The 15,895-nt window shown below is 45.0% G+C and overlaps 1 protein-coding gene across 1 annotated transcript in view; it reads right to left on the bottom strand.

Moving 5' to 3' along the window:
- Positions 1-15,895, bottom strand: part of LOC106587147 (coiled-coil domain-containing protein 102A) — an 86,246-nt gene that overhangs the window by 9,889 nt on the left and 60,462 nt on the right. The window contains exon 8 of the mRNA XM_014175207.3: positions 15,572-15,675. Coding sequence (XP_014030682.1) covers positions 15,572-15,675 — 104 coding nt within the window. The remainder of the gene's footprint in view (positions 1-15,571; positions 15,676-15,895) is intronic.

Genomic DNA, 15,895 nt, shown 5'->3' with positions numbered 1-15,895 from the left:
TAGGAATATTTTGGCACTTCCTATTGCTTCCACTAGATGTCACCAGCCTTTACAAAGTGTTTTGAGTCTTCTGGAGGGAGATCTGACCGAACAAGAGCCATGGAACGGTGATGTCCCATTAGACACCTGGCGCGCTAGTTCATGTTGGGTACCCTCGTTCCAATACGTTATAAAAGAGTATGCATTCGTCCACCTTGAATATTATTCATGTTCTGGTTAAAAAAGGCCCTAATGATTTATGCTATACAACGTTTGACATGTTTGAACGAACGGAAATATATTTTTTCCCCTCGTTCATGACGAGAAGTCCGGCTGGCTTACATCATGTGCTAACGAGACGGAGATTTTTGGACATAAATGATGAGCTTTTTTGAACAAAACTACATTCGTTATGGACCTGTGATACCTGGAAGTGACATCTGATGAAGAGAATCAAAGGTAATGGATTATTTACATAGTATTTTCGATTTTAGATCTCCCCAACATGACGTCTAGTCTGTATCGCAACGCGTATTTTTCTGGGCGCAGTGCTCAGATTATTGCAAAGTGTGATTTCCCAGTAAGGTTATTTTTAAATCTGGCAAGTTGATTGCGTTCAAGAGATGTAAATCTATAATTCTTTAAATGACAATATAATATTTTACCAATGTTTTCTAATTTTAATTATTTAATTTCTGACGCTGACTTGACTGCCGGTTATTGGAGGGAAACGATTTCCTCAACATCAATGCCATAGTAAAACGCTGTTTTTGGATATAAATATGAACTTGATAGAACTAAAAATGCATGCATTGTCTAACATAATGTCCTAGGAGTGTCATCTGATGGAGATTGTAAAAGGTTAGTGCATCATTTTAGCTGGTTTTATGGTTTTGGTGACCCTGTCTTTGACTTGACAAAACATTACACACAACTCTTGTAAATGTACTGTCCTAACATACTCTAAATTTATGCTTTCGCCGTAAAACCTTTTTGAAATCGTAAAACGTGGTTAGATTAAGGAGATGTTTATCTTTCAAATGGTGTAACATAGTTGTATTTTTGAAAAATTTGAATTTTGACATTTATTTGGATTCAAATTTGCCGCTCTTGAAATGCACCTGCTGTTGATGGAGTGCACCACGGGTGGCACGCTAGCGTCCCACCTAGCCCCAAGAGGTTAACAGTCTGAGGGCCTTGAGATAGAAGCTGTTTTTCAGTCTCTCGGTCCCAGCTTTGATGCACCTGTACTGACATCGCCTTCTGGATGACAGCGGGGTGAACAGGCAGTGGCTCGGGTGGTTGATGTCCTTGATGATCTATTTGGCCTTCCTGTGACATCGGGTGGTGTAGGTGTCCTGGAGGGCAGGTAGTTTGCCCCAGGTGATGCGTTGTGCAGACCGGATTACCCTCTGGAGAGCCTTACGGTTGTGGGTGGAGCAGTTGCCGTACCAGGCGGTGATACTGCCAGATAGGATGCTCTTGATTGTGCATCTGTAAAGGTTTGTGAGTCTTTTTGGTGACAAGCCAAATGGTGGACCATTTCAGTTGTCCGTGATGTGAACGCCGAGGAATTTAAAACTTTCCACCTTCTCTACTACTGTTCTGTCGATGTGGATGGGGGATACTCCCTCTGCTGTTCCCTGAAGTCCACGATCATCTCCTTTGTTTTCTTGACGTTGAGCATGAGGTTATTTTCCTGACACCACACTCCGAGGGCCCTCACCTCCTCCCTGTAGGCCGTCTCATCGTTGTTGGTAATCAAACCTACTGTCGTCTGTAAACTTGATGATTGAGTTGGAGGCGTGCATGGCCACGCAGGCATGGGTGAACAGGGAGTGCAGGAGAGGGCTGAGAACGCACCCTTGTGGGGCCCCAGGGTTGAGGATAAGCGGGGTGGAGATGTTGTTTCCTACCCTCACCACCTGGGGGCGGCCGTCAGAAAGTCCAGGACCCAGTTGCACAGGGTGGGGTCGAGGCCCATGGCGTTAAATGCTGAGCTGTAATCGATGAACAGCATTCTTACATAGGTATAACTCTTGTCCAGATGGGTTAGGGCAGTGTGCAGTGTGATTGCGATTGCGTCGTCTGTGGACCTATTGGGGCGGTAAGTAAATTGGAGTGGGTCTAGGGTGTCAGGTAGGGTGGAGGTGATATGATCCTTGACTAGTCTCTCAAAGCACTTCATGATGACGGAAGGGAGTGCTACGGGGCGATAGGTGTTTAGCTCAGTTACCTTAGCTTTCTTGGGAACAGGAACAATGGTGGCCCTCTTGAAGCATGTGGGAACAGCAGTCTGGGATAGAGATTGATTGAATATGTCCGTAAACACACCAGCCAGCTGGTCTGCGCATGCTCCGAGGACATGGCTAGGGATGCCGTCTGCGCCGGCAGCCTTGCCTGGGTTAACAGGTTTAAATGTTTACTCATGTTGGCTGCGGTGAAGGAGAGCCCGCAGGTTTTGGTAGCGGGCCGTGTCAGTGGCACTGTATTGGCCTCAAAGCGAGCAAAGAAGTTGTTTAGTTTGTCTGGGAGCAAGACATCGGTGTCCGCGACGGGGCTGGTTTTCTTTTTGTAATCCGTGATTTATTGTAGACCCTGCCACATACTTCTTGTGTCTGAGTCGTTGAATTGCGACTCCACTTTGTTTCTATACTGACGCTTAGCTTGTTTGATTGCCTTACGCAGGGAATAGCTACACTGTTTGTATTCAGTCATGTTTCCGGTCGCCTTGCCCTGATTAAAAGCAGTGGTTCGCGTGTTCAGTTTTGCGAGCATGCTGCCATCAATCCACGGTTTCTGGTTAGGGAAGGTTTTAATAGTCAACGTGGGTACAACATCACCGATGCACTTGCTAATAAATTCTCTCACCGAATCAGCGTATACATCAATGTTGTTGTCCGATGCTATCCGGAACATATCCCAGTCCACGTGATCGAAGCAATCTTGAAGCGTGGAATCAGATTGGTCGGACCAGCGTTGAACAGACCTGAGCACGGGCGTTTCCTGTTTTAGTTTCTGTCTATAGGCTGGGAGCAACAAAATGGAGTCGTGGTCAGATTTGCCGAAAGGAGGGCGAGGGAGGGCTTTGTATGCGTCGCGGAAGTTAGAGTAGCAATGATCCAGAATTTTGCCAGCATTCGATATGCTGATAAAATTTAGGGAGCCTTGTTTTCAGATTAGCCTTGTTAAAATCCCCAGCTACAATAAATGCAGCCTCAGGATATGTGGTTTCCAGTTTACATAGAGTTCAATGAAGTTCTTTCAGGGCTGTCGAGGTGTCTGCTTGGGGGGGATATACACGGCTGTGATTATGATCGAAGAGAATTCTCTTGGTAGATAATGCGGTCTGCATTTGATTGTAAGGAATTTTAGGTCAGGTGAACAAAAGGACTTGAGTTCACTGACAGTCTCACTGACTGACTCACTGACTGACTCACTGACTGACTCACCTGACCCTGACCTGACTCACCGACAGACTCACTGACAGACTCACCGACTGACTCACTCACTGACTGGCTGACTCACTGACTCATACTGGAGAGCAGGGAATATATGAGGGTGAGTGAGCTGGCTGGAAATGTACAGATAGTGAGATTTACATTATGAGCTGTCCAGGTTCATGAGTAAGCAATGTGAGCTGGGGGCGCTAATCAGTCAGTAATGATACTGTGGGACCCATTGTAATACTAGGCATAACAAATACGCACACCCCTTTTTCATATTATTATTATGGGTAATATCTTTAGACATGTGGCTCATTCACATGGTGCTGTAAAGCAGACTAGTATTTTAGGATATAAGATGGTTATTGTGGTTATTACTGAGTAATGCTCAATGTCAGCGGCATAGTTGCAGTCACCAACGCTCTGGATAACGTGAAAACAGCCTAACCAGCTCTGCTAGGGCGAGTAAAATGTGAGGTGTTCTCTTATTTGTGCCTGGATGTAGCTAACGTTAGCCAGTTAGCTTGTGTGCCTGACTGCCGTTGTGACAGTCAGAACGCTCGGATCAACCACCTACTCCTCGGCCTGAGCGTCCAGTGTGCCCTCTAAACTCTCCGAGAGGGAAATGCTCTGAATTTACAAACGGACAATCTGGCAACGCTCTGAATTTACGAACGCCCAGAGCGCACTCTGGCACTCCAGATTGAATTTACGAACACAACCGAAGTGTCTAGCTAGTAATTTGTTACGCTAACAAGCTAGCACGAGGTTGCATAGCAACAGCATCAACTTCCAGTAGACAGGTGTAGCGCTAGTATGCTCAACTGAACGGATACACTTTGTTTACAGTATACTAAAATGAACTAATAGTATATAGTATGTAGAATATACTCATAAAGTTTTTGTATACAGTATGCTAATATGGGTACGCGAACACAGCTCTAGTGATGATTCAGGCAGTATCATTAGACATGTATCATCATCTAGTGAAGATACATGTCTAATGTTCCGTGTATGTTTTGTGATTTTAGGTGAGCAAAGATGGCCTTAAGTGCATGAAAGTGTTATTACACATGTTAAGTGAATGTATAAACAAGTAAGGGTATCAGGGAGATCAGTGATGCTTGTTTTAAAGTTCTCCAGGCACAGAGAAACACACCCACTGTGTTACTAACCGAGTGCCTTAGCTAGCCAACTGGCAAGGTGGTGCGTCGTAGTGAGATATGAAATTAGCCACCTGTAACCTCGAGAATGTGTGAACATGTCCATAGTTTCACTTCTTCACTGTTTTGTAATGTGAAAATGTGTTTTGTACACGTTTATATCCTATAAGAGAATGGACATATTTGTGATACAGAGACCATTATCAGAAGGAGACCTAGTGATGATAAAGGCAGCATGTCTGACGTGCCCTGTCTGTCTTGTGATTTAAACAAATTAAATGTTGTAAACTTCTACATGCTAGAAAGTCGGTGACATTATTCAAGTGTGCAACAATACCAGCAATAGAGGGGTGAGTGTGTTCTGTGAGTGTTCAGTATAAGTTCAGTGTGTGTTCAGTGTGTGTTTAGTGAACGTTCAGTGTGTGTTCAGTCTGAGTGTTCAGTGTTTGTTCAATGTGAGTGTTTAGTGTGTGTTCAGTGTGTGTTTACTGTGGGTTTAGTGAGCATTCACTGTGTGTTCAGTGTGTGTTCAGTGTGTTCAATGTGAGTTCAGTGTGTGTTTAGTTTGTGTTTAGTGTGTGTGTGTGTGTTCATTGAGTATTTAGCGTGTGTTCAGTGAGTGTTCAGTGTGTTCAATGTGAGTTCAGTGTGTGTTTAGTTTGTGTTTAGTGTGTGTGTGTGTTCATTGAGTATTCAGCGTGTGTTCATTGAGTGTTCAGTGAGTGTTCAGTGTGAGTTGTGTTCAGTGTGTGTTTAGTGAGTGTTCTGTGCGTGTTCAGTGTAAGATCAGTGTGTATTCAGTGAGTGTTTAGTATGAGTTCTGTGTGTGTTCAGTGTGAGTGTTCAGTGTTTGTTCAGCGTATTCAGTGTGAGTGTTGAGTGGTCAGTGTGTGTTCAGAGTGTGTTCAGAGTGTGTTTAGTGTGTGTTTAGTGAGCTTTCAATGTGTTCAGTTTGAGTGTTCAGTGTTTGTTCAGTGTTTGTTCAGTGTGTGTTCAGTGTGTGTTCAGTGAGTGTTCAGTGTTTGTTCAGCGTGTTCAATGTGAGTGTTCAGTGTGAGTGTTCGGTGTTTGTTCAGTGTTTGTTCAGTGTGTGTTCAGTGTGTGTTCAGTGTGTGTTCAGTGTGCGTTCCGTGAGTGTTCAGTGTTTGTTCAGCGTGTTCAATGTGAGTGTTCAGTGTGAGTGTTCGGTGTTTGTTCAGTGTTTGTTCAGTGTTTGTTCAGTGTGTGTTCAGTGTGCGTTCCGTGAGTGTTCAGTGTGTGTTCAGTGATTGTTTAGTGAGCGTTCAGTGTCTGTTCAGTGATTGTTTAAAGTGAGTGTTCAGTGGTGAGTGTTCAGTGTGTGTTCAATGTGTGTTTAGTGTGTGTTTAGTGAGCATTCAGTGTGTGTTCAGTGTGAGTTCTCTGTGTGTTCAGTGTGAGTGTTCAGTGTGTGTTTAGTGTGTTCAGAGTGTGTTTAGTGAGCTTTGAGTGTTTGTTCAGTTTGAGTGTACAGTGTTTGTTCAGTGTGTTCATTGTGAGTGTTCAGTGCGTGTGTTCAGTGTACGTTCAGTGTCTGTTCAGTGTGTGTTTAGTGAGCGTTCAGTGTTTGAGCGTTCAGTGTTTGTTCAGTGTGTTCAGTATGAGTTCAGTGTGTGTTCAGTGTGCGATCAGTGTAAGTGTTGAGCTGTGCCCCATGCAGCGTCCCTTTTGGGAGACAAAGTGACACTAACGTGACACGGTGGCTCTGCCAGGGCCACCTCTGATCCCTCACCCGCAGGCTTCAGCACCTCACTCTGCACATCAAAAGACCCAACACAGCCTCAAATAATGAATCCACTCTCTCCTCAATTATGGATGACCCTCGTCTGAGCTGCAGCTCAAGCAGCAAAGGAAACATGCGAGAGTTGAACTATTTCTAGAAATGTCCAGGATGGATGGGCGGGCCTGTTCAAAGTGGACCTGCAGCAGTGCTCGCTGCCGTGTGTGTTGTGATGACGCACGGCTAGAATGGCTCCAGGGTGAACTGAGCCTCAGTTTAGAAAGAGAAAGAACACAGTCTCCCACACAGCCAGAGATCACTCTCCGTCAAATTCGGTTATTCATCCAGGTAGAGAGAGAGTCAGCCTCTACGGTATGTTCGCTACGGGGGAAAACTACAGCAGAATCTACTATGTTACTTCCAAGAAGCAGTATCTGTACTGCGTCCCCATTTACTGCTCTCTGTTCTCATCCTCTGTGGTGTAATGCTAGCCTGGTTCCAGGTCTGTTTGTGCTGTCCTGTCCTGTCAATGTCTGTGGTCATTGACCATATACAGGAGTTAGCAAGACAACACCAACAGATGTGGAATCAGGCTAGTATGATGGTGCCAGAGGCCTGGATGGACCCTCTCTGTTCCCCGTGCCACGTTAGTCTACTGGGGGACTCACGGACAGGAACAGAGATCCTTTCAATGGCGCTAAATTACACATAATAGTGTTTTGACCACAGTCACCCACTAAACGACTAAAAGCTTTTCCATTGCCCAAACACTTAGCAAGGCCATGTTAAGGTGTGAGACAGTACATCTGGAGGAGAAGGGGGGGAGAGAGAGAGAGAGAGAGAGAGAGAGAGAGAGAGAGACAGAGAGAGAGAGAGAGAGAGAGAGAGAGAGAGAGAGAGAGAGAGAGAGAGAGAGGGGCCGCTGTAGGCAGACCTGGTTCTCAAGAGAAGACAGGCTATGTGCCCACTGCCCACAAAATGAGGTGGAAACTGAGCTGCACTTCCTAACCTGCGGCCAAATGTATGACCATATTAGAGACACATATTTCCCTCAGATTACACAGATCCACAAATAATTTGAAAACAAACCAAATTTTGATTAACTCCCATATCTACTGGGTGAAATATCACATTGTGCCAAAACAGCAGCAAGATTCGTGACCTGTTGCCACAAGAAAAGGGAAACCAGTGAATAACATTGTAAATACAACCCATATTTATTTTTATTTATTTTCCCTTTTGTACTTAAACTATTTGCACATTGTTAGAACACTGTATATAGACATAATATGACATTTGAAATGTCTTTACTCTTTTTGAACGTCTGTGAGTGTAATGTTTATTGTTCATTCTTATTGTTTATTTCACTTTTGTTTATTATCTACTTCACTTGCTTTGGCAATGTTAACATATGTTTCCCATGCCAATTAAGCCCTTGAATTGAATTGAATTTAATTGAGAGGGGTTTGGTGGGGGGGATAGAGAAACGATACCCAGTGGGCAAAAACTGGTTGAATCAACATTGTTTCCATGTCATAATTTTTTTTTTATGTGATTTGTAAAAAAGTAATCAACGTAGAGGAATTTCATCTTTTTTTCACACAACTTTGAACTTAAATCCAATGGCTTGAAATGTTTTGTTGATTTCACGTTGAATTCACTGTAGCTGACAACTCACCCGAAATCAAATCAAAACTAAACGATTAAATTACGTCTGTGCCCAGTGGGTAGTCTATATTTTCATGCTGCTACTATAATGAATTGATCAAACTCAGGCCCAATTTCTTTCCACAACATTTCCGACAACAAAACCTCCGCAAACAAACGCACGAATGCAAATCAATCTAATCTATAAAAGCCTTGCTAAACTGGCTAATTTGATATTTCTGTCTGTTCACAGCTGGTACAATATCAAATAGCAATGTGACACTCTCCGTGGGAATATACAGTACGAAGGCTATATGATAGACTGAAAGGAGAGAGATATCGAGGTTAGAAAGATCTCAAATGTCAATAAAATTCTAAGCCCTTTAAATCTATAGATGAAACCCTCGCTTTCCCTCTCTTTTCTAATCCTCCATCTCTTCTGCGACGTAATCTACCTCTCAGATCATGTTAAGCCCACTGGCGCGGCTCCCCAGAAAATACACAAGCTGGGAGGAGGAGAACCTGAAATGGCAGCACACACACAACCTGCTGTCAACATCCGCAGCTCCAAATGAGGGGTGCTGTGCGTGTTCAGCCAGAGTTGTGCTAATAACGCTGTTGCTTCACAACCTGCATCCCATTTTGAAGTCCGAATTGGCCCCCTGATTGAGCTAAACAGACAAGCCTGCTACAGTGACGGGAAATCAATAGAAAAGAGCATGCTTCATTTGATCCACTTTCTACCTGCCTTCAGAGTGCCGGGTATTTAAGAGAGGTCTGAATGTCCTGCCGGTCCACCAAAAATGCCACAACACACAGAAAGAAAAACACCCCTTCTTCCCACATGCACATGCATTACCATCACATGCACACATTTTCCTGAACAGTTCTTATGGACTATTAAGCTGTCAGTCTTCAGACCAAAGAGGTACACTACAAAGCAGGATCAATGAGTTAGCCAACTAACTTTGATAAACAACCATGAATAACAATGGTTAATCAAGAAAGCTAAACTTAGATATGTGTTTTTGGTTGTTGAGTCAATTATAGACCATGCCCATTTAAAGCTTATTTTCCAAATTTAAAAAAAAAGTTATTTCAGAATATTAAGGCAAGTTAGCTGGCTAATTCATTGATTCTGCTTTGTGGAATAGGCCTACACCTCAGCCTTAGTAGTGGCTAGTTGTTTATGGAGCGGCACAGTATTACAAAGCCTCACATGACATCACTACAACTCCGGATCAGGACCTTTCTGTTTTAACAATGTTCTGACAGCGTCATGGCGATAGCGTTACAATAATGCCCCCCGTTGTTAGAGACCTTTCTCATGGTGGCTAGCTGTCTGTCTGTCTGCCTGTATGTCTCTCTGTTGTGTTCATCTCTTATCTCCCTCTCCATGTCTCCCAGGCCATTATAGCCACATGCTTCAGCACCCCGCCGTCTGCATCTCCCCCCTGACCATAGGCCTGTTAACTTCACTAGGGTAGGGGGCAGCATTCAGAATTTTGGATGAAAAGCATGCCCAAATTAAACTGCCTGCTACTCAGGCCCAGACGCTAGGATATGCATATAATTGGTAGATCTGGATAGAAAACACTCTAAAGTTTCCAAAACTGTTAAAATAATGTCTGTGAGTATAACAGAACTGATATGGCAGGCGAAAACCTGAGGAAAATCCATCCAGGAAGTACTATTATTTTGAAAGGCTGTTTTTCCATTGAAAGCCTATCCACCATACAAAGACTTAGGACCCAGTTCATTATCTCTATGGCTTCTTCTACATGTGGCCAGTCTTTAGGCATTGTTTCAGGATTTTACTCTGAAAAATGAGGGAGATACGGCACTTTCAATGAGTGGACAGTGGAAATTTCCAGACATGAGTCCAGCGCGTGATCGGGAGCGCGCCTTTCTTGTTTCTCCTTTTCTACTGACGAAGCTTTGGTCTGGTTGAAATATTATTGATTATTTATGACAAAAACAACCTGAGGATTGATTTTAAACATCGTTGACATGTTTCTACAAACTTTTATTGTACTTTTTTGACTTTTCGTCTGGATGTTGAGAGCGCGCTTTGTGCCTTTGGATTACTGAACTAAACGCACCAACAAAACTGAGGTTTTTGGACATAAAGAGGGACATTATCGAACAAAACAAACATTTATTGTGTAACATGGAGTCCTGGGAGTGCCACCAGATGAAGATCATCAAAGGTAAGTGATTAATTTAATTGCTATTTCTAACTTTTGTGAGTCCTCTCCTTGGCTGGAAAATGTCTGTATGGTGTTTTGTGGCTAGGCGCTGTCCTAACATAATCGCATGGTGTGCTTTCGCCGTAAAGCCTTTTTGAAATCTTTGAAATCTTGTATGTTTGAGGAATTTTAATTATGGGATTTCTGTTGTTTGAATTTGGCGCCCTGCAATTTCACTGGCTGTTGTCGAGGTGGGACGCTACCAGAGAGGTTAACAGACCCGGGGGCCAAAGGTCATGCGTGTATGAGCTATGTGGAGTATGTTTGTGTGTGTGTGTGTGTGTGTGTGTGTGGCATTGAGCGTGTGTGCACAGGATTAGATGATCCACAGAGAATTGATTGATAAATCAATGTGAAGGATGGACTTTTAACAAGCTACAGTAAAACAAGCATTTGGTAAGCTGGGCCCCTAACCACCCCTCCCCCACCACACACACACACACACACACACACACACGCAAACACACACACATTCACACACACATACAGTACTGGATGTCCCAGAATGCAACAGAGGTTTTCCCGGATCACCTGGCCTGGTCTGCTGTATTGATTTAGACATTAGCTTTATGATCATAGACTGGGCTGGAGCTGGGAGACCACTAGACTATTTGTATCTCAGACAGACAGGCTGGGATGTGGTGGGAACTATTCCCCTGGTTAAAGGGATAGTGCGACATTTTAGCAATTACTTTTTCTTTTTCCCTAGAGTCAGATTAACTCATGGATACTATTTTATGTCTCCGCGTGCAGTTTGAAGGAAGGTGCAGGTCGTTTCTGGAGCCATTGCTAACTAGTGTTTGCACAATCACTGGAAGCATATAGGAACAGCTAGCATGCTAGTTCATCTGACTCTGTGTGCCAAAAATGTCACACTATCCCTTTAGCGAACCAAGGGGAGAGAGAGTGTGAGAGCGATCAAAGAAAGCATGACATTTGGTTGGAAAAGATGGGAGAGAAAGAAATTACAGAAAGAGAGAGAGGAGTGATAGGATAGTAAAATAAGCTTGGGAGAGGTAGTGAACACCCACTAAATCTCAAAATCCATTATCTATGAATATTACATTTTTTAGAACCATTAATATTCCCACTCCTATCCAGCTACGACCCGTGCATCAGGGTTAATGCGGTTTGAGCAAGTTCATCCACGTACAATACAGTGTTATACTAGGAGCCTGATAGGGCCTGACTCCCTCACTGTTCCAGGTCTGTCAGGGCTCCATGAGGCCGTGTGTGTGTGTTCCTCAAGGCGTTTCCATGCCAACACGCCTGTCACTCCTCTGCTAAGCTACAGGGGACCAGCACCGCTATGCTGCACGCAGGCTCCGTGTTATTACGGTAAACTGTGGTTGGGCGGCCCACGATTGGCTGTCGGTGTGGATGAGCTGGGACGCGGATGGAATGATAAGGTAGAGAGAGAGAGAGAGAGAGAGAGAGAGAGAGAGAGAGAGACTGGCCTAGTGTGAGCAGGGCTGCCTGCCTGACAAACTAAGACACAAGCCTCACAGTGGGCTAATCTTCTCCAGCTAAGATATCTGGGAGAACTAGAGTTCATAACAGCAGCATGGCAGCCATACAGTACACTGTCTGATTAAACATCATACACTACCAAAGACCACTGAGAAGGTTATTGACTTCTGGCACCAACAGAGATGGCCGCCTCCCTTCGCGTTCCTAGGAAACTATGCAGTATTTTGTTTTTTTATGTGTTATTTCTTACATTGTTACCCCAGGTAATCTTAGGTTTTATTACATACAGTCAGGAGGAACTATTGGATATAAGAGCAACGTCAACTCACCAACATTACGACCAGGAATACGACTTTCCCGAAGCGGATCCATTGTTCGGACCTCCACCCTGGACAATGGATCGGATCCCAGCCAGCGACCCAAAACAACGACGCCGTAGAAGAAGGGGCAGACGGAGCGGTCTTCTGGTCAGGCTCCGTAGACGGGCACATCGCGCACCGAGCATCCTACTCGCCAATGTCCAGTCTCTTGACAACAAGGTAGACGAAATCCGAGCAAGGGTAGCATTCCAGAGAGACATCCGAGACTGTAACGTTCTTTGTTTCACGGAAACATGGCTCACTCGAGACACGCTATCTGAGTCGGTACAGCCACCTGGTTTCTTCACGCATCGCGCCGACAGAAACAAGCATCTCTCTGGTAAGAAGAAGGGCGGGGGTGTATGCCTTATGATTAACGAGACGTGGTGTGATCATAACAATATACAGGAACTCGAGTCCTTTTGTTCACCTGACTTAGAATTCCTCACTATCAAATGCCGACCGCATTATCTACCAAGAGAATTCTCTTCGATTATAATCACAGTCGTGTATATCCCCCCCCCAAGCAGACACATCGACGGCCCTGAAAGAACTTCATTGGACTCTATGTAAACTGGAAACCACATATCCTGAGGCTGCATTTATTGTAGCCGGGGATTTTAACAAGGCTAATCTGAAAACAAGGCTCCCCAAATTCTATCAGCATATCGATTGTGCTACCAGGGGTAGCAAATCCCTAGACCACTGTTATTCTAACTTCCGCGACGCATATAAAGCCCTCCCCCGCCCTCCCTTCGGAAAAGCTGACCACGACTCCATTTTGTTGCTCCCAGCCTATAGACAGAAACTAAAACAGGAAGCTCCCGCCCTCAGGTCTGTTCAACGCTGGTCCGACCAATCGGATTCCACGCTTCAAGATTGCTTCGATCACGTGGACTGGGATATGTTCCGCATTGTGGCGAACAACAACATTGACGAATATGCTGATTCGGTGTGCGAGTTCATTAACAAGTGCATCGATGATGTTGTACCCACAGCATCTATTAAAACATTCCCCAACCAGAAAACCGTGGATTGATGGCAGCATTCGCATAAAACTGAACGCGCGAACCACTGCTTTTAATCAGGGCAAGGTGACCGGAAACATGACCGAATACAAAGTGTAGCTATTCCCTCCGCAATGCAATCAAACAAGCTAAGTGTCAGTACAGAGACAAAGTGGAGTCGCAATTCAACGGCTCAGACACGAGAGGTATGTGGCAGGGTCTACAGTCAATCACGGACTACAAAAGAAAAACCAGCCCCGTCACGGATCACGATGTCTTGCTCCCAGACAGACTGAACAACTTTTTTGCTCACTTTGAGGACAATACAGTGCTACTTACACGGCCCGCCACCAAAACCTGCGGGCTCTCCTTCACTGCAGCCAACGTGAGTAAAACATTTAAACGTGTTAACCCAGGCAAGGCTGCAGGCCCAGACGGCATCCCCGGCCGCATCCTCAGAGCATGCGCAGACCAGCTGGCTGGTGTGTTTACAGACATATTCAATCAATCCTTATCCCAGTCTGCTGTCGCCACATGCTTCAAGAGGGCCACCATTGTTCCTGTTCCCAAGAAAGCTAAGGTAACTGAGCTAAATGACTACCGCCCTGTGGCACTCACTTCCATCATCATGAAGTGCTTTGAGAGACTAGTCAAGGACCATATCACCTCCACCCTACCTGACACCCTAGACCCACTCCAATTTGCTTACCGCCACAATAGGTCCACAGACGACGTAATCGCCATCACACTGCACACTGCCCTAACCCATCTGGACAAGAGGAATACCTATGTAAGAATGCTGTTCATCGATTAGAGCTCAGCATTTAACACCATAGTACCCTCCAAACTCGTCATTAAGCTCGAGACCCTGGGTCTCGACCCCGCCCTGTGCAACTGGGTCCTGGACTTCCTGACGGGCCGCCCCCAGGTGGTGAGGGTAGGTAACAACATCTCCACCCCGCTGATCCTCAACACTGAGTCCCCACAAGGGTGCGTTCTCAGCCCTCTACTGTACTCCCTGTTCACCCATGACTGTGTGGCCATGCACGCCTCCAAATCAATCATCAAGTTTGCAGACGACACTACAGTGGTAGGTTTGATTACCAACAACGATGAGACGGCCTACAGGGAGGAGGTGAGGGCCCTCGGAGTGTGGTGTCAGGAAAATAACCTTACACTCAATGTCAACAAAACAAAGGAGATGATCGTGGACTTCAGGAAACAGCAGAGGGAGCAGCCGCCTATCTACATTGACGGGACCGTAGTGGAGAGGGTGGAGAGTTTTAAGTTCCTTGGCGTACACATCACAAACAATTTTACAGATGCCCAATCGAGAGCATCCTGTCGGGCTGTACCACCGCCTGGTACGGCAGCTGCTCCGCCCATAACCGGAAGGCCCTCCAGAGGGTAGTGAGGTCTGCACAACGCATCACCGGGTGCAAACTACCTGCCCTCCAGGACACCTACACCACCCGATGTCACAGTTAGGCCAAAAAGATCATCAAGGACAACAACCACCCGATCCACTGCCTGTTCACCCCGCTATCATCCAGAAGGCGAGGTTAGTACAGGTGCATCAAAGCAGGGACCGAGAGACTGAAAAACAGCTTCTATCTCAAGGCCATCAGACTGTTAAACAGCCATCACTAACATTGAGTGGCTGCTGCCAACATACTGACTCAACTCCACCCACTTTAATAATGGAAAAATGTATGTAATCAATTTATCACTAGCCACTTTATATTATATAATGTTTACTTACCCTACATTACTATACTGTACGCTATACCATCTACTGCATCTTGCCATCTGATGTAATTAAATGTATCACTAGCCACTTTAAACAATGCCACTTTATTTAATGCTCTCATACACTACCTTGCTCATCTCATATGTATATACAGTACGCTATACCATCTACTGCATCTTGCCATCTTGATGTAATGTATCAATAGCCACTTGAAACAATGCCACTTCATATAATGTTTTCATACCCTACATTACTCATCTCATATGTATATACTGTACTCTATACCATCTACTGCATCTTGCCTATGCCGTTCGGCCATCACTCATTTATATATTTTTATGTACATATTCGTATTCATTCCTTTACACTTGTGTGTATAAGGTAGTTGTTGTGAAATTGTTAGGTTATATTACTTGTTAGATATTACTGCATGGTTGGAACTAGAAGCACAAGAATTTCGCTACACTCGCATTAACACCTGCTAACCATGTGTATGTGACAAATACACTTGATTTGATTTGACATTGGACGTGTGAACGTGTGCTTTTCCTGCATGTAGATGAACGTAGGTGGAGTGTGTGTGAAAGCATATATGAGAGGTGTTTGTGCGTGTGTGTGCGTGTGTGCGTGTGTGTGTGTGTGTGTGTGTGTGTGTGTGTGTGTGTGTGTGTGTGTGGTGTGTGTGTGTGTGTGTGTGTGTGTGTGTGTGTGTGTGTGTGTGTGTGTGTGTGTGTGTGTGCGTGTGTGCGAGAATCAGTCGTACCGGGACTGCAGATGTTCCAGTTGGACCTGGAGGTTCTCTGACTGCTCCACCTGCTCATCCAGAGACCGCTGTAGCTTCCTGGTCTGATTATGGGCCTCATCCAGCTGGGAGAGAGGGAGTGAGGGGGAGAGGCAGAGAGGGAAGGAAAGGGGGAGAGAGGGAGGGAGGGAGGGATGGAGGGAGGGAGGGAGGGAGGGAGGGAGGGAGGGAGGAGAAAGTGTGAGAGAGAAATCGGTCATTGCAAATTTACATTTACATTACATTTAAGTCATTTAGCAGACGCTCTTATCCAGAGCGACTTACAAAATGGTGCATTCACCTTAT

Source organism: Salmo salar, chromosome 26, assembly GCF_965601325.2.
Source record: "Salmo salar chromosome 26, fSalSal1, whole genome shotgun sequence".
Lineage (NCBI taxonomy): Eukaryota > Metazoa > Chordata > Actinopteri > Salmoniformes > Salmonidae > Salmo > Salmo salar.
Note: the sequence above shows the minus strand (reverse complement) of the source record. Positions and strands in the feature narration are given on the sequence as shown.